The 27,850-nt window shown below is 46.8% G+C and overlaps 4 protein-coding genes across 6 annotated transcripts; 3 read left to right on the plus strand and 1 right to left on the minus strand.

The window, feature by feature from the left end:
- Positions 1-13: 13 nt before the first annotated feature.
- Positions 14-2,858, minus strand: LOC129354295 (sperm-associated antigen 16 protein-like). Its single transcript, XM_055023798.1, is given in 5 exon segments — positions 14-419; positions 421-524; positions 527-686; positions 1,483-1,587; positions 1,972-2,858. Coding segments are annotated over 5 exon segments (1,611 nt in total). The 5' UTR covers positions 2,833-2,858; the 3' UTR covers positions 14-38.
- A 1,183-nt stretch (positions 2,859-4,041) lies between these two features.
- Positions 4,042-15,732, plus strand: LOC129354293 (WD repeat-containing protein 91-like). The gene is given in 18 exon segments (XM_055023794.1): positions 4,042-4,069; positions 5,370-5,546; positions 6,486-6,665; positions 7,749-7,955; positions 8,789-8,872; positions 9,126-9,235; positions 12,076-12,244; positions 12,901-13,071; positions 13,137-13,288; positions 13,355-13,409; positions 13,490-13,585; positions 13,686-14,020; positions 14,022-14,073; positions 14,251-14,359; positions 14,439-14,551; positions 14,830-14,937; positions 15,087-15,176; positions 15,458-15,732. Coding segments are annotated over 17 exon segments (2,319 nt in total). The 5' UTR covers positions 4,042-4,069; positions 5,370-5,423; the 3' UTR covers positions 15,623-15,732.
- Positions 15,733-17,544: 1,812 nt separating this feature from the next.
- Positions 17,545-22,202, plus strand: LOC129354297 (sodium/potassium/calcium exchanger 1-like). Of its 3 annotated transcripts, XM_055023801.1 has the most exons (5): positions 17,545-17,592; positions 19,007-19,217; positions 19,333-19,902; positions 20,320-20,370; positions 20,431-22,202. In XM_055023801.1, exons 3-5 carry the CDS (start codon positions 19,375-19,377, stop codon positions 20,548-20,550), a joined length of 699 nt encoding a protein of 232 aa, XP_054879776.1. In that variant the 5' UTR covers positions 17,545-17,592; positions 19,007-19,217; positions 19,333-19,374; the 3' UTR covers positions 20,551-22,202. The 3 variants fall into 3 exon arrangements, with proteins under 3 accessions (XP_054879776.1, XP_054879775.1, XP_054879777.1); XM_055023800.1 differs by having other exon boundaries at positions 17,548-17,592; positions 19,007-19,902; XM_055023802.1 differs by lacking the exon at positions 17,545-17,592 and having other exon boundaries at positions 19,018-19,095.
- A 438-nt stretch (positions 22,203-22,640) lies between these two features.
- LOC129354298 (THAP domain-containing protein 1-like) lies at positions 22,641-24,582 on the plus strand. The gene is made up of 3 exons (XM_055023803.1): positions 22,641-22,784; positions 23,734-23,926; positions 23,999-24,582. Exons 1-3 carry the CDS (start codon positions 22,714-22,716, stop codon positions 24,431-24,433), a joined length of 699 nt encoding a protein of 232 aa, XP_054879778.1. The 5' UTR covers positions 22,641-22,713; the 3' UTR covers positions 24,434-24,582.
- The last annotated feature ends 3,268 nt before the right edge of the window (positions 24,583-27,850 follow it).

The following is a 27,850-nucleotide window of genomic DNA, read 5'->3' on the forward strand; positions in this document are numbered from 1 at the left end:
CACTTGGTCCTGCAGGTCGGTTCTGACGGGTCCAAACATCAGAGCCAGACGTTGATCAGTCCGTCGCTACCGGCCGACATCAGAGTCTGACCCTGGAGGTCAAAGGTCACGCTCTGGACGCTCCTCCTGTGTCCCGTCAGGGCGCTAACGCCGCACGACTCCGCCTCCACCAGCCGCACCAAACAGTCGCCGCTAGCAACTGCCAGCAGCTTTCCCGATTGGTTAAAGGCCAGCTGGTTGGCGGCGTGCGGCCCGGCGTCCACGATGCCCGTCGGCGCCGTCGGCTTCCGGGTGTCCCACAGGTGGACGGCGCCCCTGGAGTCGCAGGACGCCACGGCGTTCGCGGCGGGGCTGAAGGCGGCGTGGTTGCAGGGGTGGCGGTGTCCGCGGAACGTGGCGGTGCTCACGCCCAGCGCCCCCGTCCCAAACCATCACCGTCTTGTCGGCGGAGGAGGTCAGCAGCAGGTCGGAGCACGGCAGGAAGGCCACGCTGTTCACCGAGGCGCCGTGGCGCCGCAGGATCACCTGCAGCAGCCGCGGCTGGCGTCCCACAGCCGGGCCGTCCCGTCGGCGGAGCAGGACACCAGAACATGGCCGCCGGAGTGGAAGGAGCTGCCCCAGGTGGGCTGGCTGTGGCCGGACAGCAGCAGCACGCAGCGACCCACAGAGAAGTCCCAGAGCCGGACCTGCAGCACAAACCAGAGCCTGCAGTCAGGAGACAGGAAACCAGGAGACAAGAAACCAGGAGACAAGAAACCAGGAGACAGGAAACCAGGAGACAAGAAACCAGGAGACAGGAAACCAGGAGACAAGAAACCAGGAGACAAGAAACCAGGAGACAGGGAGACAGGAAACCAGGAGACAAGAAACCAGGAGACAGGGAGACAGGAAACCAGGAGACAAGAAACCAGGAGACAGGAAACCAGGAGACAAGAAACCAGGAGACAGGAAACCAGGAGACAAGAAACCAGGAGACAAGAAACCAGGAGACAGGAAACCAGGAGACAGGAAACCAGGAGACAAGAAACCAGGAGACAAGAAACCAGGAGACAGGAAACCAGGAGACAAAACCAGGAACAGGGAGACAGGAAACCAGGAGACAGGAAACCCGGAGACAACAAACCAGGAGACAGGAAACCAGGAGACAAGAAACCAGGAGACAAGAAACCAGGAGACAGGAAACCAGGAGACAGGAAACCAGGAGACAGGGAGACAGGAAACCAGGAGACAGGAAGGAAATGTTTCCTGCCAGATCTGGGAAATCCATTAAATTAAACTAAAACAAACAAATGTGTTGAAGGATGTGGGAGAGATTCAAACTAAATATTTAGTTGTCAAACTAAGTAAGTTAAGTGTTTACATTTAAGCTACATATTTAGATAAGATAGACATTTATCACCAAACTGAATGTTTAGCTAATATGCTAATATGCTAATTCCCTTGACGGTAACCGGAAGTGGATCCGGTGTGATGGAAACTCACCGTCTTGTCTCCGCTGGTTGTTGCCAGTCTGGATCCATCAGGGTGGAAGCTGCAGCCTGACAGCCAATCAGAGTGGCCCTCCCCTATCAGCAGCATCCGGGCAACCTGACGTCAACATTCACAGCATCACTGCCACAGCTTTGGTGTCAAACTGGAGGCCCAGGGGCCAAATCCGGCCCGCCAGTGCCGTTTATAAACAGAACCTTCAGAGTAAGAGATGTGATGCTGAGAAAGCTCAGGTGTAAAAAACAAAAATAAATCATCCAAATACTTCCTGGTTTCTCTTCTTTGTTGTTTTCGTCAGTAGTAACATCCATCTCATCATGGCGATGAATCTGAGTTTGTTTTATGAGCCTTTTTTTTTTCTTGATTTCAATTTTAATTTGAATATTTTGTAACAGTAATTAAAATGTCAACAAAAAATAACATTTTTGACATTAATGGAAAGTCCGCATTGTTCCACATGTACCGCGTCCAGAGCCGGCCTACCTTCTCCCCGCTGCGCGGCAGGTCCCACAGCCTCCAGGTGCGGTCGTCGCTGGCCGAGGCCAGCAGCGGCCTGCCGGGATGCGGCGCGATGCCGCTGATGGGCAGCTGGTGCGCCCGGAAGCAGCAGAACAGCTGGAAGCTGCTCTTCTCCGGAGCCTCCGGTCCGGCCGGCGGCCCGCGGGGCTCCGGGGCTCCGCCCGGGCTGCTGGATGGAGGCTTCCTGCTGGATGGAGGCTTCCTGCTGGGTTTCTCCGGCTCCGGTTCCGGAAGCCTCTGGGCTCGCTCCTTCTGCAGCCCGATGAGCGTCTTGGTCCGCAGAGCCACTTCGTGTTTGTCCCGCAGCCGCTGCAGCGCCGCCTCGGAGTCCTGCATGTATCCCTGCAGCTGCTTGCAGGTCTCCATCAGGACGTGCTTCTGCTCGGTGAGCCGCCGGTGCTGCTGCCGGTGGTGGTCACTCTCCCGCTGCATGCGCAGCAGGCTCTGCGCCGCCTCCAGCACCTGCTTCCGCAGCAGCTCGGCGTCGCCGCGGACGGCGTCCAGCTGCTCCAGCAGCGCCTGGCGGTGGGTCAGCGCGTCCGGGACGAAGATGCCGCCGCCGCCGCCCCGGGCCAGGCCGTGCCACTCCAGCTCGAAGCGACTCAGGGTCCGGGTCAGGCCCAGTCTGCGGAGGAAGTTCCGCAGGAAGTCGTCCACAGACTCCGGGATGTTCTGGAGCAGCGGGTCTTCTGGGTTCGGTCGAGGCGAAGAGGCTGAGGATGGAGCCTCCTCTTCCTCCTCTTCATCCTCCTCCGCCTGCTCTTCCTCCGCCTCCTCCTTGGAGGCGTCCAGCTCCTCCACTGTGTCTCTTTTCTTCGTGGACATTTTCTGTCCTTCTCCTTCTTGTTTACGCGTCGCTATGGCAACAGCTCGCCTCGGAAGCCATCTTTTTTCTCCGTTACCGTGGCAACGCGTCGGCGCATTTCAAATTAAAGTTTGAATCAAAATCAATTTATTGATCCCAAAGGGAAAAGAGATGTTTAAATGATGAAACTTTATGAGTTTAACTGAAAACTTTAAATTCCTCCATTAAAATCTGATGAACTGTTTTTGTCTTTATATTCATTATTTATTAATATTTTAAGGTTTGACATTTAAACATTAAGCAACTTACTGCTTAATGTTTAAATAATCACATTATCTAAAAAAGAAGTGCTTCTTTTGTGATTACTGAATATTAATAAATGGTAATAATTTGATTTTAATCTAAATGAATAAAGTCCAAATATTTCATATTAAAGCAGTTAACTGTTTATTCTGTCACCATGACGACCACCGGTTCGGGTTTCCGGGCTGCCCGGTAGAAACCGGGTCGGAACCGGGTCGGAACCAGGCTGGCATCTTCCGGTGAGTTCAAATTCATCCAACACGAAAAGCTTCCGCCTCAAAAGTTCAATGAAAGGTTTCATAAGACGTGTTCTCGATGATGTTGTAATATTTTTACCGTGATTAGCTGCAATATATTTCTGCAATAATTTAGTGTTGAAGGTGAAGAAATAACCTTGGAGAGAGAGATGGAAGACATTTATCATCCAATATCCAAAACAAAAAACCAGATTCACAGACAACAGATTCTGGTCACAGTAAGACAATTAAATAAGAAAAAACTTTTTAAAGTATAAATATTTCTTTTTAAATGTTCCACCAGTAAAATACATATATATTATCATGTTTTTTTATTAGTATGCGTTTAGGACAGAGTATTTTTCCTCCTCTAAAGTTTGATAAATTAATTTAAAAAATAACCTGTTATTTCTGTTTTTATATAAACTATTCCTCAACTGTAACTACCTTGTTTGAAGTAATTTTAGTTTTATTACTGTATGAGTTAATTGTGTTGTTACAATAAAGTACTTTTATATTTATTTGTTTTGTTTCTAGAATTTCATAAATTTGTACAATTAAATAAAACCAAAGAAAAGGAAATAATCCCGTTATAATACTTGGATCGTTTTACTGGCTGGCCGGCAGAGGGCGCTGTTTCCACCTGGCTCTGGTCACGTGACTTCCTCACATGACTATCAGCCGGAAGGAATCAGCAGGAAGCTCGTCCCTCTCGGTTGTAAATATACTTTTTTGGTTTGTATTGATTGTAAAACATGAGTTTAACATGTTACTGCTCTGCGGAGGATTAACTGCTAAAATCAGAACATTTGCCGGTTCTGGTTCCGGTTCGGTGTGAGCTTTAACGGCGGTTTCCGGTCCAGAACAAACAGAAATTCCTGCCTTTCACTGTTAACGGAGGAAATATTAACACTCACCTGTTCAGGTCGGTCTGTTTACGGTCACTCGTGTTAACTGCAGCGGAACAAACGCTTAATTTAAAGTTCCGTTTGGGTGGCAGATGGTTCCGGAACCGTTACAGAACCTTCAGAACCGGCGAACCCAGGTTCTTTAAGCTAACTGGTTCTTTAAACTGCCTGGCTGGAGGACTGAACCGTTTCCACTTTATTAGATAGAAAAGTTTTATTCCCTTGAAAATGAGATGAAAAGTTCAAAGGAAAATTAAAGAACACTGAGAAATAAAATTTTTTTTAAGATTATAAAGCATGGTGGAGGTGGTGTAATGAGGAGAGATGGAACATTTTTTAATTCACAAACCATTTTTCTATTGAAACAGTTGAAAGATTCTGTTTAAATGTGACTGAAACAAGGAAAACTGCAAACAATTAGAACATTTACTGACTCAGATTTAATCAGTTTATTTATATTTAAACAAAAATAGATTTGATCATAAATTCTGTAGCAGTGTTAGCTTAGCTTAAATATTTAGCTTTTTCTTAAATAAGAAAATATCTAAAAATGATTGAAAATGCATCCGGTGGTCGGTGAACTCATAATGCAATATAGAAATCAATTTGTGAATTGATTCAGAATTCCCAGGACTAGAAATTGCAAATATAAACCTACTAAGGCTTGTTGAAATAATCAATAACTCAATAAATGTAAATATAAATGAAAATGAGCTCAATAATTTCCTTTTGCATTATTTGTCGTTTCTGTTTCTACCAAAAAAAAGTCTTCAGTTTCAACTTGCTTCTTTTATTGAAGGATCATTTTGTTTGCAGAGACTCATAATTCATTTTATTTGTTGTTTCTGTTGTTTTATACATTTAAAATGTTTTGAGTTATCAGAATTTAAAGTTTATTGATCTTTGTGTTCTTGTGTTATATTAGTTTAAAATAGTCTCAAAACAAATCACCATTTATCGCGATAACGATTTATCATCCAGAATCATGACGATAAATCGTCTTTAAACGATTCCCAGGATGTTTCTGCTTGAAAGAAAGAAACAACTAAACCTAACAGATGTGTTTAGTTGATGATTTGACAGTTTTTGTTGTTGATGTTTCCACTCAAGCGGAGCGTCACTTCCTGTTTGGTCACTTCCTGTTCGGTCTCAGTTCTGGTCGGGATGGGTTCTGCGGTGGAACGGACAGACAAACACGTCCGGGAGTATTTGCTGTACCGAGGCTTCACCAACACTCTGAAGCAGCTGGACAGCGACATCAAGGCAGACAAGGAGAAAGGCTTCCGGGTGCGTTGAACCGGACTGGACCTGCGCTCTGACCCGGTCTGACCCGCTCTGACCCGCTCTGACCCGCTCTGACCCGGTCCTGACCCGCTCTGACCCGCTCTGACCCGCTCTGACCCGGTCTGACCCGGTCTGACCCGCTCTGATCCGGTCTGACCCGGTCTGACCCTCTGACCCGGTCTGACCCGCTCTGACCCGCTCTGACCTGCTCTGACCCGCTCTGACCCGGTCTGACTGACCCGCTCTGACCCGCTCTGACCTCTGCTCTGATCCGGTCTGACCCGCTCTGACCCGCTCTGACCCGGTCTGACCCGCTCTGACCCGCTCTGACCCGGTCTGACCCGCCCTGACCCGCTCTGACCCGCTCTGACCCGGTCTGACCCGCTCTGACCCGCTCTGACCTGCTCTGACCCGCTCTGATCCGGTCTGACCCGCTCTGACCCGCTCTGACCTGCTCTGACCCGGTCTGACCCGCTCTGACCCGGTCTGACCCGCTCTGACCCGCTCTGACCTGCTCTGACCCGCTCTGACCTGCTCTGACCCGGTCTGACCCGCTCTGACCCGGTCTGACCCGCTCTGACCCGCTCTGACCTGCTCTGACCCGCTCTGACCCGCTCTGACCTGCTCTGACCCGCTCTGATCCGGTCTGACCCGCTCTGACCCGCTCTGACCTGCTCTGACCCGCTCTGACCCGCTCTGATCCGGTCTGACCCGCTCTGACCCGCTCTGACCCGCTCTGACCCGGTCTGACCCGCTCTGACCCGCTCTGACCCGCTCTGACCCGCTCTGACCCGCTCTGACCCGCTCTGACCCGCTCTGACCCGTTCTGACCCGCTCTGACCCGTCTGACCGCTCTGACTCTGACCCGGTCTGACCCGCTCTGACCCGGTCTGACCCGGTCTGACCCGCTCTGACCCGCTCTGACGGTTCCTCTGTCCTCAGGTGGACCGGATCATTGAGCAGCTGCAGCAGCTGGTGCAGAACTTCGACCTGGCCGGGCTGAAGGAGTACTGGCTGTATCTGGACCGGCGCCTGTTCTGCCGGCTGGAGGACGTGTACCGGTCCACCGTCAACAAGCTGAGAACCAGCCTGTACCGCTACTACGTCATCAACACCGTCCAGGTCTGGTACCTGATCCAGAACCGGCTGCCTGTCACCGGTCCGGACGGCGCTGGGTGCATCGAGTCGGACCCGGACTGTTCTGCCCAGCAGGACCCGATCACGTAACGCCTCGTTTCTTATCAGGTTCTGTAAAGTTACGTTCCGTGCAGCGCGCCACGACAGACGGGAGATACGGCAGGAAACGTGAAATAACGCTTTGTGTCGACTGTACTGGACGCAACGTCCCGTTTTCATGGCTACTGGCCACAGCAGCAGCGTTTCTGATCAACCTGGATGTGAACCAAAAACACTAAAACATTCTCAAGCACCAAAACAGAACCTTCAGTCCGTTACAGTTTCAGGTTCTTTTAGTTTTCAGGGTTGATTCTGATAAGTGAACGTCTATAACAAACGTCTCTTCAGTCGCCTTATGTTAGAGTTACCTCAACTGAAACACACCAACCTGCAGCACATTCACATGCTAAAGTTTCATAGTCAAGCTAGCATAGCTCAGCTATTCCTCACACTGTGAAACCTGTGAAATGTCATCGTTGACGATTAATATGGAAACAGTTTTTCTGAGACTTTGTGTGATTTCTGCGTCGGTTTCATGACTCGGTGCACGTAGCTGACCCGTTTCTGGTTCTGACCCGTTTCTGGTTCTGACCCGTTTCTGATTCTGACCCGTTTCTGATTCTGACCCGTTTTTGATTCTGACCCGTTTCTGATTCTGACCCGTTTCTGACCCGTTTCTGATTCTGACCCGTTTTTGATTCTGACCCGTTTCTGATTCTGACCCGTTTTTGATTCTGACCCGTTTCTGATTCTGACCCGTTTCTGACCCGTTTCTGATTCTGACCCGTTTTTGATTCTGACCCGTTTCTGATTCTGACCCGTTTCTGATTCTGACCCGTTTTTGATTCTGACCCGTTTCTGACCCGTTTCTGATTCTGACCCGTTTCTGATTCTGACCCGTTTCTGGTTCTGACCCGTTTTTGATTCTGACCCGTTTCTGACCCGTTTCTGATTCTGACCCGTTTTTGATTCTGACCCGTTTCTGGTTCTGACCCGTTTCTGGTTCTGACCCGTTTCCAACCTGTGCAGAAAGGAAACCTGGAGAAGACGCAGGAGTTCTTCCAGAAGCAGGCGTTGGAGCTGCAGGGTCAGGCCGAGTGGCGCGACTGGTTCATCCTGCCCTTCATCCCGACCCCGGACCAGAACCCGGCCTTCGGGCCGTACTTCTCCCGCCAGTGGGCCGACACCTTCCTGGTGTCGCTGCACAACTTCCTGTCAGTCCTGTTCCAGTGCATGCATATCCTTCACAGGGCGATGAGGCGATCTGACGGATTCATCTCATTTTCCTCTTTTGTTTCGAAGGTCGATGTGAAAATGAGAATTTGTTCAAATTCTGGTGAATAGAAAAACATTTCATTTTTGTTTCCCAATAGTCTGGAGTCAGAGCGTCCAGGGTGGCCATCTTGTTTTACAGGCATATTTAGCCACTTTTATTTATTTTGGATCTTGAGTTCAGAGCCAAAATAATAATCATCATTTAATAATCATTTCTGCTGGACGATAAATTGTTCCAGAAATGATCAACATATCGATAACAGAGCAAGTAAACAGAACCACACACAACAGAAACCAAAATCACATTGATCAGTGTGTTTCAAAATCATCAGAATGAAAGTTTTTGATTTATTGTCGGATTAATTGGTTCTTGCAACATTTTTTCAAAACTTAAATCATAATGTTATCAAGAATAAAGTGAAATAAATGAAGAAAGTCGTAATATTAGAAGAATTAAGTTGTAATTATATAAAAACTCCAACATAAAATCAAAATATTAATTATCTTTTTCTTCTTTAAACAGTTTATTGTAATTTTAAGACTTTGTTCTGCTGAAATCTTGTCATTAAACAATAGATTCAGAGCAGGCCCATCATACAACTCACAGAATCAATAACTGGAATAAAATACGCTTTTTGAGAATATTTTCTGCTATTTCTTAGAAAGAAATCAAATGTTGTGAGAATAATTGTGGATTTTATTTCAGTCGCCTTGCAGCCGAACCGACATGTTGCTTTATTGATAACTGAATCACATGTTGCAGGTGGATCTGTTGGTTCCTTAACTGGGCTCCACCTCAGCCGGTTCTGCTGAGCTTCGACTCCGAGGTCCAGAGGATGACCAGTCTGGCTGAGGAGAACGAACAGCTCCGCCAAGTGGTGAGAAGAGGAAGTGTTTCTGAATCTGCAGGCAGCCAGAGATCCAGTGGATCAGGCTGATCAGTCGGTCTCTACCTGGGTTTGATCTGCTGTCATTCCCAGCGCTGCTTCAGTTCATTGAGGTTTCTGAGCAGCGTTTCAGTCAAGGCTGGACTTTGACTAGGCCTGAGCAGGCTTCACCTTTTCACCAGCAGTTTGGTCTCTGACGCCGCGACGCTTCAGCTGATGCTGTGTTTCATTGTTTTTCCTCCAGCTGTTCGCCCTGCAGACCGAGAGCCGGGACCAGAAGGACGGAGACGAGGCGGTGCAGCACAAGCTGCCGCCGTACGTCCAGAACATGGACCGGCTGGGAGACACTGAGCTGTGAGCCTCTATCATCTCTTTACTGATGACTGACCGGAGCTTGATTACTGCCTTTCTGCCTGTTTTTAGTCAGAATTCAAGACATTTAGTGATATTTTGTTACACGAGCTGAGAAACGGCCAACAGCGCAGATTTTACTGACCCAAAGTGGTTCCTACATGTCTGATGTTACATCAACTTATCAGTTGTATTATCTGATATTAAGTTAAGCTAGTTGTTGCTGTTGCTAATATTGGTCATCTCTAGCTTCAATGCTAATGTTTTTAGCATTTTGTTTCAGTGTTGGGTTTTTGGTTTTGTGGTAAAATTGTTGGCTGTTAGCTTCAGTGCTAACAGCCACTGAAGCTAATGTAGCAGTAATGTAGCAAGCTAACAGCCATTGTTGCTGTTAGCTTCGGTGCTAACAGCCAACAATGATGAAGCTAACAGTTTTAGCTTCATCATCAGTGCTACCTTTAATTAATGCTAATGTTCTCAGGATTTAACTTCAGTGTTAATTCTTTATCATTTAAAATTAATGCTCAGAATTCAGACTCAGTGCTTTTGTTTTAATGATTTAAGTTTAATATTTACATTTAATGTCTGGTTTTGTTATTTATGCTGACAGCTTTTAGCATCAGTGCTAATTGATGCTAATTGTAGCATTTAGTTTCCTGCTAATATAGAAGTTTTCTTCTTCGTCATTAGATTGTTATGTTTAATATTTAATGCAATCGTTTGACATTTGAGTCATATATTTTGTATTTGGTTAGAATTGAGTCTTTGGTGAATACTGGCAGCTTTTGCTATTAGTGCTAAAGTCTTCCTGATGCTTTAGCATTTTGTGCAGTGCTAATTTTGGTTGATATCATTTTGTTAGCATTTTGCAGTTGAGCGAATGTTGCTTAGCTTTAATGCTAATGTATCTCATATATAACTGTCTCATGACCTCATTTACTCACTGTGGGCTGTAAGTGGATTTTTGTTGTTTTGAAGTTTGTTAAAGAGACTAAATACAGAAAACACACCTGGCATGTAGCTAGAGATGTTCTGGAAAAGAACAAAGTACTAAAGGTTTCTTTAGATCTGAGATACTTGATCTATGCAATATTTTTCAGCACTATTGTTGTTAGCTCTTAGCTTTATATTGATTTCAACAGTTTAGTTCTACTTCTAATGTTAACAGTTTATTTTATTTGGTGTTAGCAATTAGCTTCACTGCTATTGTTTTCACAGCCAGTGTTATCTTGCTAATGTTATCACCTTGCTACATTACCAGTGTTAGCATTTTGCTTCATTGCTAATGTTTTCAACTGGTGGTTTTAGTTGCAGGCATTTAGCATCTTGCTGTTGTGCTAACATTGCTAGCATTTAGCTTTGGTGTTAATGTTAGCACTGTTAGCATTGCTTTATTTGCTACTCACAAATTATTTGAGGAATATTTTAAAATGACTAATATTAGCAAGGAAAGTTATACCTTCAATAATAATTACTAATTTTAGTAACATTTTTGTTATCGAGCCAAAATAGCTTTAGCATTGATTAGCGCCTGTAAATCAAACATTCTAACTCATTCGGTTTAAAACATTTATATATCTGGTTTTATTTCAATCAGAACCTTTTTAATTGTCCATTTTTTTATTCCTGATTTGTCCTGACTAAATGTTCATGATTTTGGCTGTTTGCTAGCTGCGCTCTCCTTCAGCTAGCTGCATTACTTAGCCTCATCGACCGTCCGCCATGTTGTGCAGAACTTCCTGTCCGTTCTGACTCAGAGCTGCGGCGCTAGCTTATGTTTACAGGCATCGCCATGAAATGATTCACATCAAAATGGCCGCAGCTGTTATGCTCCGTTACATTTACTGTTGGCCTGGCAAGCATCAAATCGAGCCGAAACCATCTGAGTAAAGATTAACGTTTCAGTTTGAAGATTGTTGAAAAGGTGTTCTGAGAAACAAACGCGGTCCTAAGGGTGAACTGATGTCTGCATGTCGACAGATAATGTTTGTTTTCTTGATTCATGTCTTTATAATTTAAAACACTTTAAATCACTTTTTGGTGGATTTTCTTCATGCACTTGATCAGTTCTGTGTTATAAACATTTATTTATATGTGCAGTGTTTTGACCTGATTTGCTGTTGATGCTTATTTATTTCTGCTGTTAGAGTTTAAACTGTGTGCTGTGATGATGTTGCCAAATAAACAATTCACCTGATGAATTGTTATCTTTGTCTACGATCCATTTGTAGAAATCAGTTTGCAGTGAAGATGATTTTCTGTAAAGAAAAGGAAAATCTCCGACTGAAAAGCAAAACAAAGGATGGCATCGATTTCAGTCCTGTTCCATAAACACTTCTTATTTAGATATAAAATATGATATTTAATATATTCATGATATAAAATGTAATATTTAGCAGGAAACACATGAATCCTGAATAAATTGTATTTTTGACGGGTCTGATTCTTTGGAGTGGACCACAGAAACCGTCCAGAACCGAGGAAGATCCAGTTCTGCTCCCAGAATGCAACGCTTCCAGTCCGTCAACCACTTGTTTTTGTTTTCTATTATTATTATTATTATTATTATTGTTATTGTTAAAGTCTCTGCTGGACATTGGAATCCATCACAGTTTAACTATAAATGCACCAATCAATTAACTATCAGAGAAACTGTGTTAAATAACATTTTTATAAAGATAAAAATATGATTTAGATAAATTAATCCAATGTCATTAAGACCAAATAAAACATTTTTAGGTGTTTCTGTCAAACCAGGTGAATCTTTTACCGTGTCAATCAGTTCAGTTTGGACTCGGTTTGAACCAGTTCATCTGTGTTTGTTGAACTCTTGTGTGTCGCAGGGACTTGGTGTCGAGTCAGCGAGTCGTCAGCGCCGCCGCCACGCCCTCCAGGAACTTCTTCTCCACGCTGCTGCCACAGGCCAAACGGGCCCCCATGAAGGCGCCGCCGCCCAGCTCAGGGTCCCCGAACCAGGTGGTGCTGGGCAAGAAGGAGCTGCCAGCCAATCAGGTGACAGCAGGGGTTTGATCAGCCAATCAGGTGATTGGTTTGCTCATCTGTCTGCCTCAGTGAGCAGGTTCAGCCCAGTTTACATTCGGCTGAACTCTTGGATCCTGATGACTGACTTCCTGGAACCTCAGTTGTTCCTTTGGTACATTTTGGGCAGCGCTAACAAAAAGGTTAGCTGTGCTAACCCTAAAACACTGATTGATTTGGTCCATTAATGCTAAAGCGCTACACCAACAACTTATTTAATGGAAGCTAATGCTAATGCATTGTACCTCAACTTGGTATTTGTTGAAGCTAACGCTAAAGTGCTAATTTAATTTTGACTTTATTGTAATCGCTCTATTATGTCCTTATATCTTGTTTAGGGGCAAAATACAACATTGGTGTTTTATTTTGTTTGTGTATGTTTATTTTTTAAAATAAAGTTATTGTGAAAAAAAGTTGGGAACATGAAGAGAGGGAAATGGAACTGCTGCATCTTCAAAATAAGAGCATGAATGTAAACATCTAATTACTTGAAGAATAATAAAACTTCAACACAAGTTTTAAACTGTGGTTTTAGTTTGGTTCTGATTCTCCCTGTAAAACTGAGTTGAACCAAAACAGGTTTAGTTTTTCCTCATTATTTCTCATTGAAACATCTCATTTATTTTCAGGCTGTAAAGTGTAAAGACTCGTTCCAGTCCAAGGAGGTGAAAGTCGCCTCCAGCCAGTCGTCGTCCAGCGAGGCTCCCAGTTCCCAGCCTCCGAACCAGAACAGCCGACACAGGAGGATCCAGGAGCACGAGAAGGAGAGGAAGGAGCTTTTCTCCAGGCCGTCCCCTCAGGTGCGCCTCACCTGGCCGGCGCTCTGAGTCTGAGGAGCTTCAGCTCAGCTTTACGTTTCCCTCAGGCTGCGGAGAGCAGAGCGGACGACGTGGACGCGATGGCAGCGAGGAGCGCGATGGAGCCGGCGGAGGACGGAGGCCTGCAGGTGGAGCAGCCCTTCATCAAACTGAGCCAGGAGGAATACGGCGAGCATCACTCCTCCATCATGCACTGCAGGTACAGAGTCACACCTGAACGCCGTCAGACTTTCCACCTGAACTCAAACCGGCTTCCTGTCTGCAGGGTGGACAGCTCCGGGCGCCGGGTTGCCAGTTTGGACGTAGACGGCGTCATAAAGGTTCATTTATTTTCATGTTATCGTCTTCTAACCTTTGAAAAATCAAACTAACTGTAAGAAACTCTCTCCTCCCTCTGAAGGTTTGGTCCTTCAACCCCATGATGCAGACCAAAGCCACCATCATGTCCAAGTCTCCTCTCCTGTCCCTGGAGTGGGCCACCAAACCAGACAGACTGGTAGGACTTTACTTCTCTGGAAATCCTCTTGAAACGGCCCGCAGGACGGATCGATGCTTTAGCACAGGCTGAACCTGGAGACTGAATGTTTGTGTGTCAGTTGTTGTTAGGCAGCGGCGTTGGGACGGTGCGACTCTACGACACAGAAGCCAAGAAGAATCTCTATGAGATGAACATCGATGAGACTCATCCACGGTAAACCAGCTGCTTTCATTTGTTTTTAGTCAATCTAAACATATTTACCTCATGTCAAAATGGACCACATGGTCCAGAAGTTGGACTGCTTTGTCCCAGAGGAGTGAATTTATTTTGATAACTTTGTATTTTGTGTGTCAGTATTTTGTCGTTAGCCTGCAGCCCCAGCGGTTCGTCGTTCGTCTGCTCGGCTGCAGCTCTCAGCCGCTTGGAAGCGTCGATTTGCTCCTCGGCTTCCCATCCCGGTCTCCGGTCAGCTACTGCTGTGGGACACCAAGACCGTCAAACAGCAGGTGGGGAGCTAACTAGCTTAGCAACATATCAGGGATCAGGCAGTTAGCTCAGAACTGTTCACATCATGAATTAAAAGTTTGTTTTAACTGAGACCCAGTTTGTCTTCTGATGCCTGGAGAACATTTAACCTTTGAAAATAATTCCATGTTGTCGATTTCATCCTGTCTGTCTCCCAGCTCCAGTTCTCTCTAGAACCAGAACCAGTAGCCATCAACTGCACCGCCTTCAACCACAACGGGAACCTGCTGGTGACGGGCGCCGCTGACGGCGTCATCAGGCTGTTCGGTTGGTGTTGGAAATGACTCGGTCAGCAGTCTATAGTTATGTTTGGTGGAACTGATTGGTGCGTCTGCTCCCGCTGCAGACATGCAGCGCTACGAGAGCGCCATGAGCTGGAGGGCTCATGACGGAGAGGTGTACAGCGTGGACTTCAGCTACGACGAAAACACGGTTTTCAGCGTCGGGGAGGACAGGAAGGTGAGCGCAGGCACCGCGCTGGTTCCACTGCTGGTTCCACTGCTGGTTCCACTGCTGCTGGTTCCACTGCTGCTGGTTCCACTGCTGCTGGTTCCACTGCTGGTTCCACTGCTGTGGTTCCACTGCTGCTGGTTCCACTGCTGGTTCCACTGCTGCTGGTTCCACTGCTGGTTCCACTGCTGGTTCCACTGCTGCTGGTTCCACTGCTGGTTCCACTGCTGCTGGTTCCACTGCTGGTTCCACCGCTCCTGGACTGAAGTCGGTGTGTTTGTGTTCAGTTGATCCAGTGGAACATCCACCGCTGCGGGGTGAAGCAGTCGGAGCAGGTTCTGCCTCAGGACGCCACCGGGCCCTTCGTCCTGTCGGGCTACAGCGGCTACAAACAGGCGAGTCTCATTGATCTCTTGCTTAACAGTTAGCTGTGCTAACCACAAACTGATAATCATAAACATTAGCTTCGCTAACGCTAACGCGCTAAGCAGAAAATGAGCTGTGCTATTAGCGGATTAGCATAACTGTGCTGTCTGATCTACAGGTTCAGGTTCCCAGAGGAAGACTGTTTGCCTTCGACTCTGAGGGCCAACACGTCCTGACCTGCTCCAGCTCCGGGGGCCTCATCTACCGAGTGCGTACCCTTCATCACCTTCCTCATCATCAGTCCTTCTGCTCCTTTGTAGCGTCTTTGTAAGCGCTAGCCTAGCTAAAGGTTTGAATGGTAGAATCAGTGGCAGGTGTGAAACAAAAGTTGCTTTATTTGTGTTAGTTTTGTTGTAATGCTCTTTCAAACATGCTAATGGGGTTTTTAGCTAAAGGTGAGTCCCGCCGGAGCCCAACCCGGGTTGGACTCCCGCCGGAGCCCCACCTGACGGAGGGAGGGACTCTGACTCTTTGCTCCTCCTCCTCCAGCTGACCAATGGGGAGCCGGCGCTGGATCGGGTGCTGTCGCTGGGCGGACACAAAGCTCCGGTGGTGACGGTGGATTGGTGCTCCGCGGTCGACTGCGGTACCTGCCTCACGGCCTCCATGGACGGGAAGATCAAACTCAGCACGCTCCTGGCACAAAAGTCGTGACCCTGAAGGCATCGGGGTCAAAGGCCGACGTAAACGGATCAGTGCAGTTAGTAATGTTGTCTAACGTCTATTTTTGTTTCAATCAGCATTAAAGTCTGACTTAAAGTTTCACCCAAACGCCCGTCTTCAGTTTGGTTCATTCGCCTGTTGAGGCTCAGAGGCAAAATCTGAGATTCAGTTCAATGTCTTGTTAGCCTAGCATTTTAGCATCAGTGGAGCTGACCTTCACTGTGTCGGTGAAGTGAAGGTCAGCTCCACTGATGCTAAAGTGCTAGGCTAATAAGACATTCAGCAGAAGCTAATGCTAAAGTGCTGCATCAACACAGAATTTAGCATAAACTAATGCTAATTTCTGCTAAAGCATTAGCATCAGCTGTTAACATTTCTGGTTAATGTGATGTAACAGGAAACAGGAGGAGAAGAAAAGGAACTGCTGCATGGTCTTTATGCCCTTCAAAATAAAAGCTTAGGTATAAACGTAACTTTGAAGAATTCTTAAGTCGATAATAAAACTTCCAACCAGGTGTCAAACTTTATTCAACTGAAAGTTTAAAAGCAGCCAAATAAACAGTCATATCTGAATCAGGTTCATTAATGTTCCTGGAAATATTTTCTATTTCATCTCTAACAAGGAAAAAATGCCAGACTCAATGCATTTTGGTTGAATAAGTTTATTTCTTACTTTCAGCTCAGACATTTGAACATTTTTATCCTGTCAGTTTTCATAATTGAGCTGGAATCTGATACTATCATTCATGTTTCCTAAACATATGCAGTGATGTAAAACTTATTTCTGTCAGACACAATGAAGCAGGACAGCAACACCCAACTCAGCTGAAGCTGTAGCGTAAATACAAGGTTCCTCCAGTGTTCAGATTGCAGCTGCCGCTGTAGCTTCCTCTCTTGATTGCAACTGAGCAGCCTCCAAGATAATCATCGGAGAAAACGTCCTTGTCATAAACTCTGACTATCAGTCGGCCTCCCGCTGTGGCACCGTAGTAAGTAAAGCTCTGTGGCCATGAAGGATCTCGATTACCCTGCACAACAGGCGTTTGACCCATATTTCTGGATCCATAGAAGAGTTTCACGAAGCCGTCTGGTTTGCTGTACTTGTCAGGCTTCAGATTTCGGGCCCTGAGGTCGTAGACCCTCAGGTATGAGTGAGCCAGGCCCACACAGCAGAGCAGCAGAACGATGAGAGGGAGGCTGGAGGCCATGACTCAGCAAGCTGCAGACACAACACAACTTCAGATTATCATCAGGCTTTGAGTTGCTTCTGATAGAAGAAACTTCACTAAACTACTCCATCAGGATGGACCTGTGTTAACAACACGAAGCAGGCTAACGCATCAAAAAGCAACAACAGCAAAGCCGTTCTGGAAACTAAGGAAGAGAAAAGTCAATGAAATGACAAAGAAGAAGAAGTTTTACCTGTACAGGTGATCAGAGATCTGAGCTCCTTCTGCTCTGGTTCCTCCTTATGAAGACCAGAGCAGAGGAGGAGTCTCACTCGCCCCTCATTTTACTTTATTACTTTATTGTTGCTGTGTTCAGAGAAAGCCTTGACACTTTATCATGTTGACAAAACAAAACCTTCAATGAAACATTAACTGCTGCTAAACATCCAGTCTTTGTTTTCTATAAAAATCATTATTTTATAACATGAAGTCAAACCTGGATAATGTTTGCTCACCTGTCCAGGTGCCTCATCAAATCAGAACATTGTACATGGATCCAGGGGCGTGCAGAGACATTTTGGGGGCCTGGAGGCTCACAAGCAGGGAGAAAAGGCGCCTTGTGCAGCATGTGGAGCTGCAGCTGCCTGAGTGGTGTGGTGAATATTCAGACAAAGTTTGAACATCATGTTTAAGATCAATAGCCAAACAGATGGCTATTAATGTCTGCTCAGGAGAGAGTTCAACTCAAAACAAGTTGACAAGACACTTCTGTCATCAAAAAACCCAAACGAGGTCAGTGCAGATCTGAAGTAAACAACGAGGTAAAGTTTAATCTCCAAGGTCACAGAGTCAATTATGAGAGCAATAAATTTAATCCCAGTTTATAATAAATCAGGAAGAAAAAGCCTGATGAATCATTTTCACTGCATAGATACTGGAAGCTGTTCTCCATTTCCTGGTTGTTTTACTGGCATCAGTGTAAACATCAAGGTGGAATAGATAAAGATGTTTGATAAAATGAAATAAAAACAGTTCAGATCATCCTTCAGGTCAAATGACTGTCAATAAACTGATGTACAGAAACTAGAAATCATTTATTATTGCAACAGAAGCAGAGGGAACGCAGACAAACAGAAAGAGAATATATAGAGAGAAGAATGTTTGCACTAATAAGAAAATAAATTAATATTTAATAAACAAGCACCAAAAACATTCACAACCTTTTCCTGAGGTTCAGGAAGGAAGTAAAAGTGATTAAATCGGCTCCAATATTTATTCATTTCAATCTAACATGTTTTGCTTCAACTCATCCTGTGAATAAAACCATAAACTTTTACTGATGGTGTTAAAAAAACTCCAAAAACTGTTAAATTAATGTGTTACAAGTAATTTAATCTGATATGAAAGAAGTGAAGTTTTTACCAAACGATGGTAGTTTGAAGAAAAGAGCAAATTTCAATAAAATACATTTTCTAGAAAAAACAGCAACATTTATTAGTTTAAAAAGTTTAAATGTTTCCATTTTTATACTCATATAGTCAACATCTATGTTTGTAGAATGATTTAGTGGCTTCCTGCAGACAGAACCAATAATAAATGATCAATTGTTTCCATGTTTATGTTGCACATGCAGCTATTATCAACTTATAACTTTAATCTGGTTTAACCATAAAAAACTCCAGTTTTGGAACATTATTACCTTTCAAACACAAAGAAATGTACTGAACTGTTTTCTTGTTTTCATCCAAACTGATTGAATCTTATTGTTCAGGCTTGAAATGCTATTGTATAGAAACTGCATAGAAGTTTCCTCTTGCTAAGAAATATTTATTCATTGTTCCAGATTATTCAAAAACAAGTTTTTTGTACAATGCTTATACAAAGTGTAAACTTTTATGTTGTATTTAAAATAACATTTTAATAAACTCTTATGAACCCCTCCAGAAATCTAAAGCACATATTTTCATCTCCAAAGTATCCAAAAAACCTGCAAAACTCCGAACTCATTTATTTGTTTTTCTTTTTCAATAATGTAATTAGATGTTATATTATTTTAATAATCTCATTAACTGGGTAAATGTTGCCAACAGTAGTAATACTGAACATGTGCATGTGAACTTGGGCCTGAACGGAACCACTTTCAGAGCTGTCGGTTCTGTAGTTTCCCAGACTGGCCTGAGGGGGCGCTGCTGGGACGGTTCTGTAGTTTCCCAGACTGGCCTGAGGGGGCGCTGCTGTTCCGCGCAGCAGAAATCCAGCGGGAGAAGAAGATCAGAAGCTACAACAATAATCCAGGTAAAAGCAGCTCCGCGGGGCGAAAATCTGAGAAAAAACCGAGGATTAAGGAGAAAATTCACGGTGTCAGGATTACAGAAGAAGGATTAGGAGAAGAAAAGTGGGAATAATCGTTCCTGGAGGTTAATCTGGGCGCCATGTTGTTTATTTCTCCAGATGTTTTGATGCGCAGACTGTAGCTTGTTTTGACCCCGGCGCTGTTTTTGCTGTTTTTGTTGTTTTTGCTGCTTTTGTTAGTTTTCGGGTTTTCGTGGCTGAGCCCCGGCAGCAGCAGCGGACATGGAGAGCCTCTACAAGCGGAAAATGTTCGCCTCCATGAGGAAGACCAAGGTGGCCGCCTCCAAGAAGCGCCAGATCGGCCTTCCCGCCTCCATCCTGGACGACAGCGATGAAGGCTCGTTCTCCTCCTCCTCCTCCGGGTCCCAGTCGGACTTCCAGAGCTCCCCGGAGGAGGACAGCGAGCAGGCGGACCGGGACTGGAGCGAGTCCGGCGGGAGCTCCAGCGACGACAGCCGCTCGGTGAGCCGCAGGAAGCGCTCCTTCCTGGGCGGCGATGACAGCTCCTCTTCCTCCAGCCCCGGAGAGGAGGAGGAGGAGGAGGGCCGCAGCCAGCCGCGGAGGAGCAGCCAGCCGCGGAAGAGGAGCCGGCTGCAGAGGCAGGAGGAGTCGGACTCGGAGCAGACGGAGGAGAAGCGGAAGGAGGAGGCGGAGAAGGAGAAGCGGAGGCAGCGGCACAACAAGCTGCTGGCGCTGTCCCGGAGGATGAAGGCCCGCGTCCCCAACAGGAGGCGGAGCCGCGTCAAGCAGGTACCACAGCACCATGCTGCCACCACCGGGCTGCAGCAACCGCCAGGTCCCGTTGCAGTCCACCAGCTCAACAAACTGTTGACGTTTGTGATGGTAGGACTCATAGATGGTTGCCATGGAAACTGGTTGAGACCTAATCAGGCTTCCTTAGTCCTCACTGTGAGGCGGCCATGTTAACTGGACGGAGAGATCGGATCCAAAGATCCATCCGTCCATATTTGCCATTTTGTATTTATTATAAATTATGATAAGTTTAAAGTTTTGCTCTCAGTTGTGACGTAAACAACTGAGTTCTGATGGAGCCTTATGCCTCCTTACCAGCAGGGGGCAGTAGGCGTTATATTAATGAAGATCAGACATCTAGAACTAGAACTGGGTCAGGAACCGGTTCTGACCGGAAACCTTCTGTGTTTTCAGGGTTCTGACGACGAGGACGAGTCCAAAGACGGCGAGGAGAAAAATGATGGAGACAAGAACGGCGGGGAAAAGAACGGCGGGGAAAAGAACGGCGGGGAAAAGAACGGCGGGGAAAAGAACGGCGGGGAAAAGAACGGCGGGGACAGACATGGACGACACGGAGCAGAAGGGCGAAGACGACGGACGAAGGACGAGGAAGAGGAGGAGGACGAAGAGGATGAGAAGGAGTAGCCGGTCCCGGGTCCGAACGTCGGAACCAAAAACTCAAACTGATTTTCTTCTTCACTGTTTTTCTCCTGGAGTCGACCTTCACGACGGTTGCTATGGAAACGGACCCAGTCAGGAAGAGGATGTTGAACAAGTCGGTTCTGATGAACGTCTGATTGGAACAGGACCGATCTGGGTCGGAGGGCTGAGCGGCTCAGTGGTGGAGCTTGATCGCCGTGACTACACTTCCCATGATGCTTTGCGTTACAGAGTCCTGTCCCCCAGGGGATGGACCGAGACTCCAGAACCGTTTCAGGGTTCTGACCACTTTAGGAAACACTTTCCCGGCTTTTTGGACTCATTTGGTCCAGAATCGCAGAACTGGACCTGGAACCAGAACCGGGCCTGGTTCTGTCTGACCGGGTCATGTGTACATAAACCCAACTTCCTGTTCCTTTAATCAAACTGCAGCTCTGCAGGTTTCTGTCTCGGTTCTGGTCAAACAGTGTTTTAGCCCGGTCCAGTTCTGCAGAACCTCGGTACCCGTATTTTGACACATTTGGGTTCAGTTTTTATTTGCAGAGGGGTTTCTGGCCCTCTGGGGTCAAGAGGTCATGACCCCAGAGTTGTTCGGACAGATTAATTTCTGGGTTATGCTAACGACTTCCTGATTGACACTCCCATCCAATCAGGATGAGTTGTTTAAGGTGGGAGGAGTTAGAGTGAATCATTGATGACATCACAGAAGGTTTGAGCCTCAGCCGGCTGTCAGTCAGCCACATGAACAGATGTTTGTTGCAGCTGTGAATGACCAGCTGACCTGGGTTTTTATCATTAGTCAGCATTTATTTTGAGCTTTTCATCACTGGTCTTCCTATGACCTTTAACCCTGAAGCCTCCTCATCATCACTGACACTGTGACGGTATCGCTTCCCATCGTTAGACTTTCTTCAGACATAATTATGGAAACGTTGCTTCAGTTTCCTAAAGGGTCGCGCGGCGTCGCCCCCTGCGGGTCGCGCGGCGTCGCCCCCTGCGGGTCTCGCGGCGTCGCCCCTGCAGGTCAAGTGTCACATTGCAGTTTCAAGCTCCATTTTGTGTTTCTGACTGGAACCAACTGAGAAAAACTCTTAAAGGTGAGATGTGAGCGTCTTCTGTCGTGTTTTAAAGGTGGAATATAAAAGTTTGTAAGATTTTAGTGAATCTTCCGGGTCAAACCGACCTGCAGGACGGCAGATCAGATCCGATCAGCTGCAGGAAGTAAAGAAAGAATATTTTAAAAAGAACAGAACTGAGTCATTTAAGGAAGAACCCTAAAAGTACTTAAAGAAAATGAGTTGGATCCCATTTGGTTCTGCTGCTTCTAAAGCTTCTAATGTCATATCAGCTTTAATAACTAATGTAAATACATCAGAAATACTCTGTACCTTTCTGTTGGTTTTTGCAGCGCTGCGTTTGTGAGCTCATTTAAAAACTGGACAAATCACGTCCCGTACTCCTCGATTTTCCTTCTCAGTTTCTGATGTTCCAGTTTGGAGATTCTTCACAGCTGGAGTCCGTCTACGGAAGCTCGTAGGGACAAACTCACTGAAACAGTTTCTACGCAGGTTGTCAGCAAGTTTACTCTGGTTTTCAGTGTTTCTGTTGCTTAATAAAAAACGCTTCACACCAAAACACACCACTCTGTTTTTATTGAAAAAAAATCACTGCTTTTTCGGACTGATGCAACACTGACTGCTTCTGGAGCTGCTTCCTGCCCACAGCAGCAACTTCCACATAGACTCTATAAGATACTTGCAGGATGTGAGTCAGTAAACTTAATTTCTCTTTGGAATAAATACATTTCTTCTGAATTGAATTTAAAAAACGTTTCCTTGTTAGAAAATATTTGTTTATTTTTTTTTTGTTGGCTAAAATTTGTCATAAATTATCTCACAGAAATGATAAATAAATTAGTAACATTTGGCTTCAGTGTGGATAAAATATTTATTAAAGTAATAAAAAAAAGCTTCAAAAAGTCCTTGTTTTGTATGGAGAAGCCTCCGTCAATCACATGTAAGAACGGAGGTCACGTGACTGGAGCTTGCCCGCCATCTTTGTTACTGGCGGTGAAGCCTTGGCTGCTTAGTGAAGGGGGAGAGCAGCGAAGTTCAGCCCGGGAGGAGCAGCTGCTGTTTGGGCTGAAACATGGTCCAGACGTGCTCAGCGTACGGCTGTAAGAACCGGTACCACAAAGACAAGGACATCTCGTTCCACAAGTAAGTGGACCGGAACCAGGGCTGAGCGCCGGGACTCTTTAGCTGCTATCGCTATAGCCAATAGAAACACTTAAATATTATCGCGCTTCTGCATGGCTTATTACGGTAGGGATGTAGTGGAGGCGGCAACTTCACGATGTGTTCAATTACACCTCGTAATCTAAATAACTCATATATAAATGGCGAGTCAGTAATCAGAAAACTACAGGACGCTTCAAGCTTTGATCATGTTGTTTAGTTAATTTTTTTCTGAGCTCTTAAAAAGTTAAAGCTGTTGATCATGGTTGATTGAATTTGATAACGTTATCGGTAAATCGCTTAGAGCATGTAATTTACGCGGCGTAAACGCATCCCAAGTTAGTTTTTTTGTTTATTTTTACACTGAGCCGTAAAACTCAGTATAGATGACCTACAGATTTATTTAAATTAATTTATTTTACCTTATTTTAAGATACTGGGCCACTTTTAATCAAATCTGTGCTACTCGGTCCGATTAAATCGGAAATATGTTGTTTACTATTGAATAGATTTACTCCATGTGACAGTAATAACATCGAGACATTTACCATTTAGATATTTAAAAACACCTCAATGGGGCTGAAAACAGCAGCACTTCAAACGTTAAAGTCGGCTTAAAATGCAGTTTATGACGCACAAAGTATTTATTTATTCATAAAAGATGAAAATATGGTTATTTTACACTACATGGACAATTATTAGGCTTACAAGTCTTATATTTGAGGATTATTTTTATTAATGAACATTTCCAGAGTGTTAATGACACATGAATGTTTAAGAAAGTCAAAATGAGAGAAATATTTTGTGAGAAACAAACATTATTTATCTTTCTTTTGGAATAATTAACAACTTCCCCATAAACATTTCTGGGAGTTAAAACAGTGACAGTCAGTGACCAACATGGCCGCCCTTCCTGTTTGGGCCTGCTCAGGTTTCCTCTGGCGCGGCCGGACGTCTGCAGGAAGTGGGTGGCGGCGATGAGGCGGAGCAACTTCAAGCCCACCAAGTACAGCAACATCTGCTCCCAGCACTTCACCCAGGACTGCTTCAAGAGGGAATGCAACAACCGGGTCCTGAAGGACAACGCCGTGCCCTCACTGTTCGGCTTCAGCCTCAGCATGAAGGTCAGAGGTCACACGGCCCGGTGGTCTGTCTGATCATCCATCTCATCATGTCTGTCTGGTGTTCTCCTGCAGTCAGAGTCTCTAGAGAACCCGTTCTCCTCAGAGATCGACTTCCCGCTCTCCCTACCGGTGACCTCTGACTCTGTGCCAGCGGAGGAGGCCGGCAGCGGCCCGGTGGACGGCAGCGGCCCGGCGGACGGCCACAGCGGCCCGGTGGACGGCAGCGGCCCGGCGGACGGCCGCAGCGACCCGGCGGCGGTGAGCGGCGACCATAACTACACGGCGGAGGACTCGGCGCAGCAGAAGCGGCGCATGGAGCAGCTGGAGGAGCAGCTGGAGCTGCTGCGGCGCAAACTGAAGACGGCGCAGCAGAAAGTCCGCCGGCAGCAGCGGCAGCTCAAGAGGCTGCGGGCGGGGCGGGGGGCGCGGGCCGGGCGGGGGCCGCCCGCCGACCACTACGTGGTCGTACCCAAACATCTCTACCACACCCTGAAGGGGGTCCAGTGACCAGAACCAGAACCAGGGTTCCCTCTGACCAGCCAGACGGTTTGATGGTCTGGACCTCAGGAATGTGGACGATCAGCAGCAGTGGGGCCTCCTGCACAACCAGCAGCTGCTTTATGTAAAATAATGTAAATAAATGAAGGATTTGAAGATGAGTTTTTGGTTTTTATTCAGACAGGATTTCAGAATCATTCTGACATCTTCAGCTGTCTCACCAAACCTCCAAATCTTTTTTTATTTAAAAAGGGGCTGAATAAACAGCACACCACACTTTTCAGATTTCCATTCACTACTTGAATATTAAAAATATTTTGGTTGAAACGTTGCAGTTGCGTGTGAATACTTTACAAAGTTCTACCTGTTTCTGTGTTTAAAGGAAGCGCACCCTGATGACTTCATCATCATCATCCTCCTCAGGGGTTCAGCGGCTCGCCTGACCAGCAGGTGGCAGCAGAGAGCTGTGAGTCAGAAATGAGTCAAACAAACTGGATTTATTCTGCAGATTTCTCCTTTAATGGAGGATAAAATCTGACGGAAGGAAAAGCTGGAGGATTCACAAAATCTGGAAGAAAAAATGGCAAATTATTATTTTTATACAGTAATATAAAAATCCTAAAATTTGAAAAGAACAGAAACGTTTTCTGTTCCATCTGATAAAAACTGTCAGAGTTTGATGAACTGAATCCACATGTGACTCCAGCCAATCAGGAGGCTGATGAACACCTGACCGGTTCCGGTCCGGTTCATGTCCTGACCCCACGGTGACCCCTGCAGGTGATCCAGTAACCGAGGTGACGTCACTCAAGCCCCGCCTCCTCCAACTGACCCTCATTAATACCTGCAGCTCCCAGCATGCATTGCTGCTGCTGTCTGAAGAGGAAAGAAAAAAACAAATCCTATTTATCCTGGTTCTGTTCCTGGTTCTGGTCCAAACCGACCCAGCAGCAGACAGAACCAGTGTCTGCGTCACTGTGAGTCGTTGGTCGTCATGGTGACGCATGGCGGGCGGAGGCCGTCTGACATCATCGTCCTGCGGGGTTAAAGGGCGTCGCCATGACACACAGTAACAGGCCGCCACCTCGGTGCCGTCGGAGCGGCCCGGCCCGGCCCGGCCCGGCCCGGCTGGGCGGTTCTGGTTCTGACTCACGTCTGGGTCTGATTCTGTCGTCATGGGAACGCCCCAGAAAACCTGCAGCAGCCGGACGGTTTGGGTCGAACCGGGTCCAGAACCAAACCTCCATTTATTGCAGTCAGATTTCAGATTATTGATCCAAAACTTTATTTCTGTTAATCAATAAAAACACAATTATTAGATTAATTCATCAGAATCGAGTTTACCTGCTGCTGTACTAACTTCCTGTGGCAGCTGGCTGTGCTACCATGCTAACACTAGCTAGCATTTTCATTTCAAATATTTTTTCTTTTCTTATAAAACAAAAAAATATAATTATAAATATTTTACTGTTAAAGTGTCATAATTTAAAAATCACTATTTTAAATGTTTCCTGTACATAAAGTGACTTTAATCCTGATAAACAGAAAATATTCTAGAAATAACAATACACATTTATGCTAACGCTACATTAGCATTAGCATGTGATGAGCCCCGTTTTTAAATTCCTCCTGTTAAAGTTTTTCCTCTGAAACATCCAGACATGTAAACGCAGCAGATTCTGTGACTCACGGCGCGTCGCTAAATCTGGAAGCTAACGATAATCTGAAGGTTCAGACGGAGGAACGAATCAAGACGGGATTAACGGCAACCTGTAAACAAACATTCATCATTTTCTCAGGTTTGTCATTAATCTGCAAACAGCCAGGCTGAGGATGAGGAAGATGAAGATGAAGGTGGCTCTGGAATCTGTAGGTTTCAGCTGCTGACAGGAAGCTGACAGTAAGTTGACAGGAAGTTGACAGGAAGCTGAGATTCTGCTGGTAATTTTTCTCAATAAGAGACCTTCAGAAGCTTTTACAGATTTTAGATAGTTTAGAACAAATCTTGTTCTGCACAGAGGTGCAGCGGTCTGCCAACTCTGGTGGGGTTGCTAGGTAACGGGCGGAACTCTGGTGGGGTTGCTAGGTAACGGGCGGAACTCTGGTGGGGTTGCTAGGTAACGGGCGGAACTCTGGTGGGGTTGCTAGGTAACGGGCGGAACTCTGGTGGGGTTGCTAGGTAACGGTTACATTCTGGCGGTTTTTGAGCAGATCAATGTCCAGAAACCTCGCCACCTGCGCCCGCCGCCTCGCCGCCTCGCCGCCGCGCCCCGCCTCGCCGCCCGCCGCCTCGCCGCCCGCCGCCTGCCGCCTCGCCGCCCGCCGCCTCGCCGCCCGCCGCCTCGCCGCCCGCCGCCTCGCCGCGCCCCGCCTCGCCGCCCGCCGCCTCGCCGCCCGCCGCCTCGCCGCCCGCCGCCTCGCCGCCTGCCGCCCGCCGCCTCGCCGCCTGCCGCCTCGCCGCCCGCCGCCTCGCCGCCCGCCACGTCGCCGCCTGCCGCCGCGCCCCGCCTCGCCGCCTGCCGCCTCGCCGTCCGCCGCCTAGCCGCCTGCCGCCTCGCCGCCTGCCGCCTCGCCGCCCGCCGCCTGCCGCCCGCCGCCTGCCGCCTCGCCGCCTCGCCGCCCGCCACGTCGCCGCCTGCCGCCGCGCCCCGCCTCGCCGCCTGCCGCCTCGCCGTCCGCCGCCTAGCCGCCTGCCGCCTCGCCGCCTGCCGCCTCGCCGCCCGCCGCCTCGCCGCCTGCCGCCTCGCCGCCGCGCCCCGCCTCGCCGCCCGCCGCCTCGCCGCCCGCCGCCTCGCCGCCTGCCGCCTCGCCGCCCCGCTGCAGCCTGACAGACGGACTGAGAGGAAAAACTCCCTGCAGCTGCTGCTGCATGAAATCAGAGAAATTTATGCCGCTGCCTCTTTGAGTTGCTGCAGAACAAGCTGAGCGGAAACTGATCACATCTGATCAGAGTTCAGGCGACACGCACGTTCACGCAGCCGTGGACTAATGGCATCCGGCTAAAAATAATAATAATAACAAGCATAAAGCCTGATGGTGAGTCTGCAGCTGCTGGCCTACATCCACAGAGGAGAGAGAGTTCATGAGGGTCAGGAGGCAAAATGGGATTCATTTCAACAATAAAACTGCATTTACTGATTCCATTTATTGTCCTCATAGCATACAATCACTTTTTATTTTGCATTTATTTATGTGTTTCTGTCATTTGTCAGATTTTCTGCAGTATTTTTTTTCCTCATGATTCACTGTAAAAACAGGATGTTTGGTTTTATTAATAATTATTATGTTTTTTATTTTTCCCTGCAGATTTTTGGTTTGTTTTTTTGCCTGCCAGGCATCGCCGTGGTAACCGGTGCTGGAAACCTGTTTGCTCTGCAGCAAACAGAAACCAGATAAAACCCAAACAACCCGACAATCGATTTCTAA

This window comes from Poeciliopsis prolifica, unplaced genomic scaffold (genome assembly GCF_027474105.1).
Source record: "Poeciliopsis prolifica strain line A6 unplaced genomic scaffold, Auburn_PproV2 SCAFFOLD107, whole genome shotgun sequence".
Classification (NCBI taxonomy): domain Eukaryota; kingdom Metazoa; phylum Chordata; class Actinopteri; order Cyprinodontiformes; family Poeciliidae; genus Poeciliopsis; species Poeciliopsis prolifica.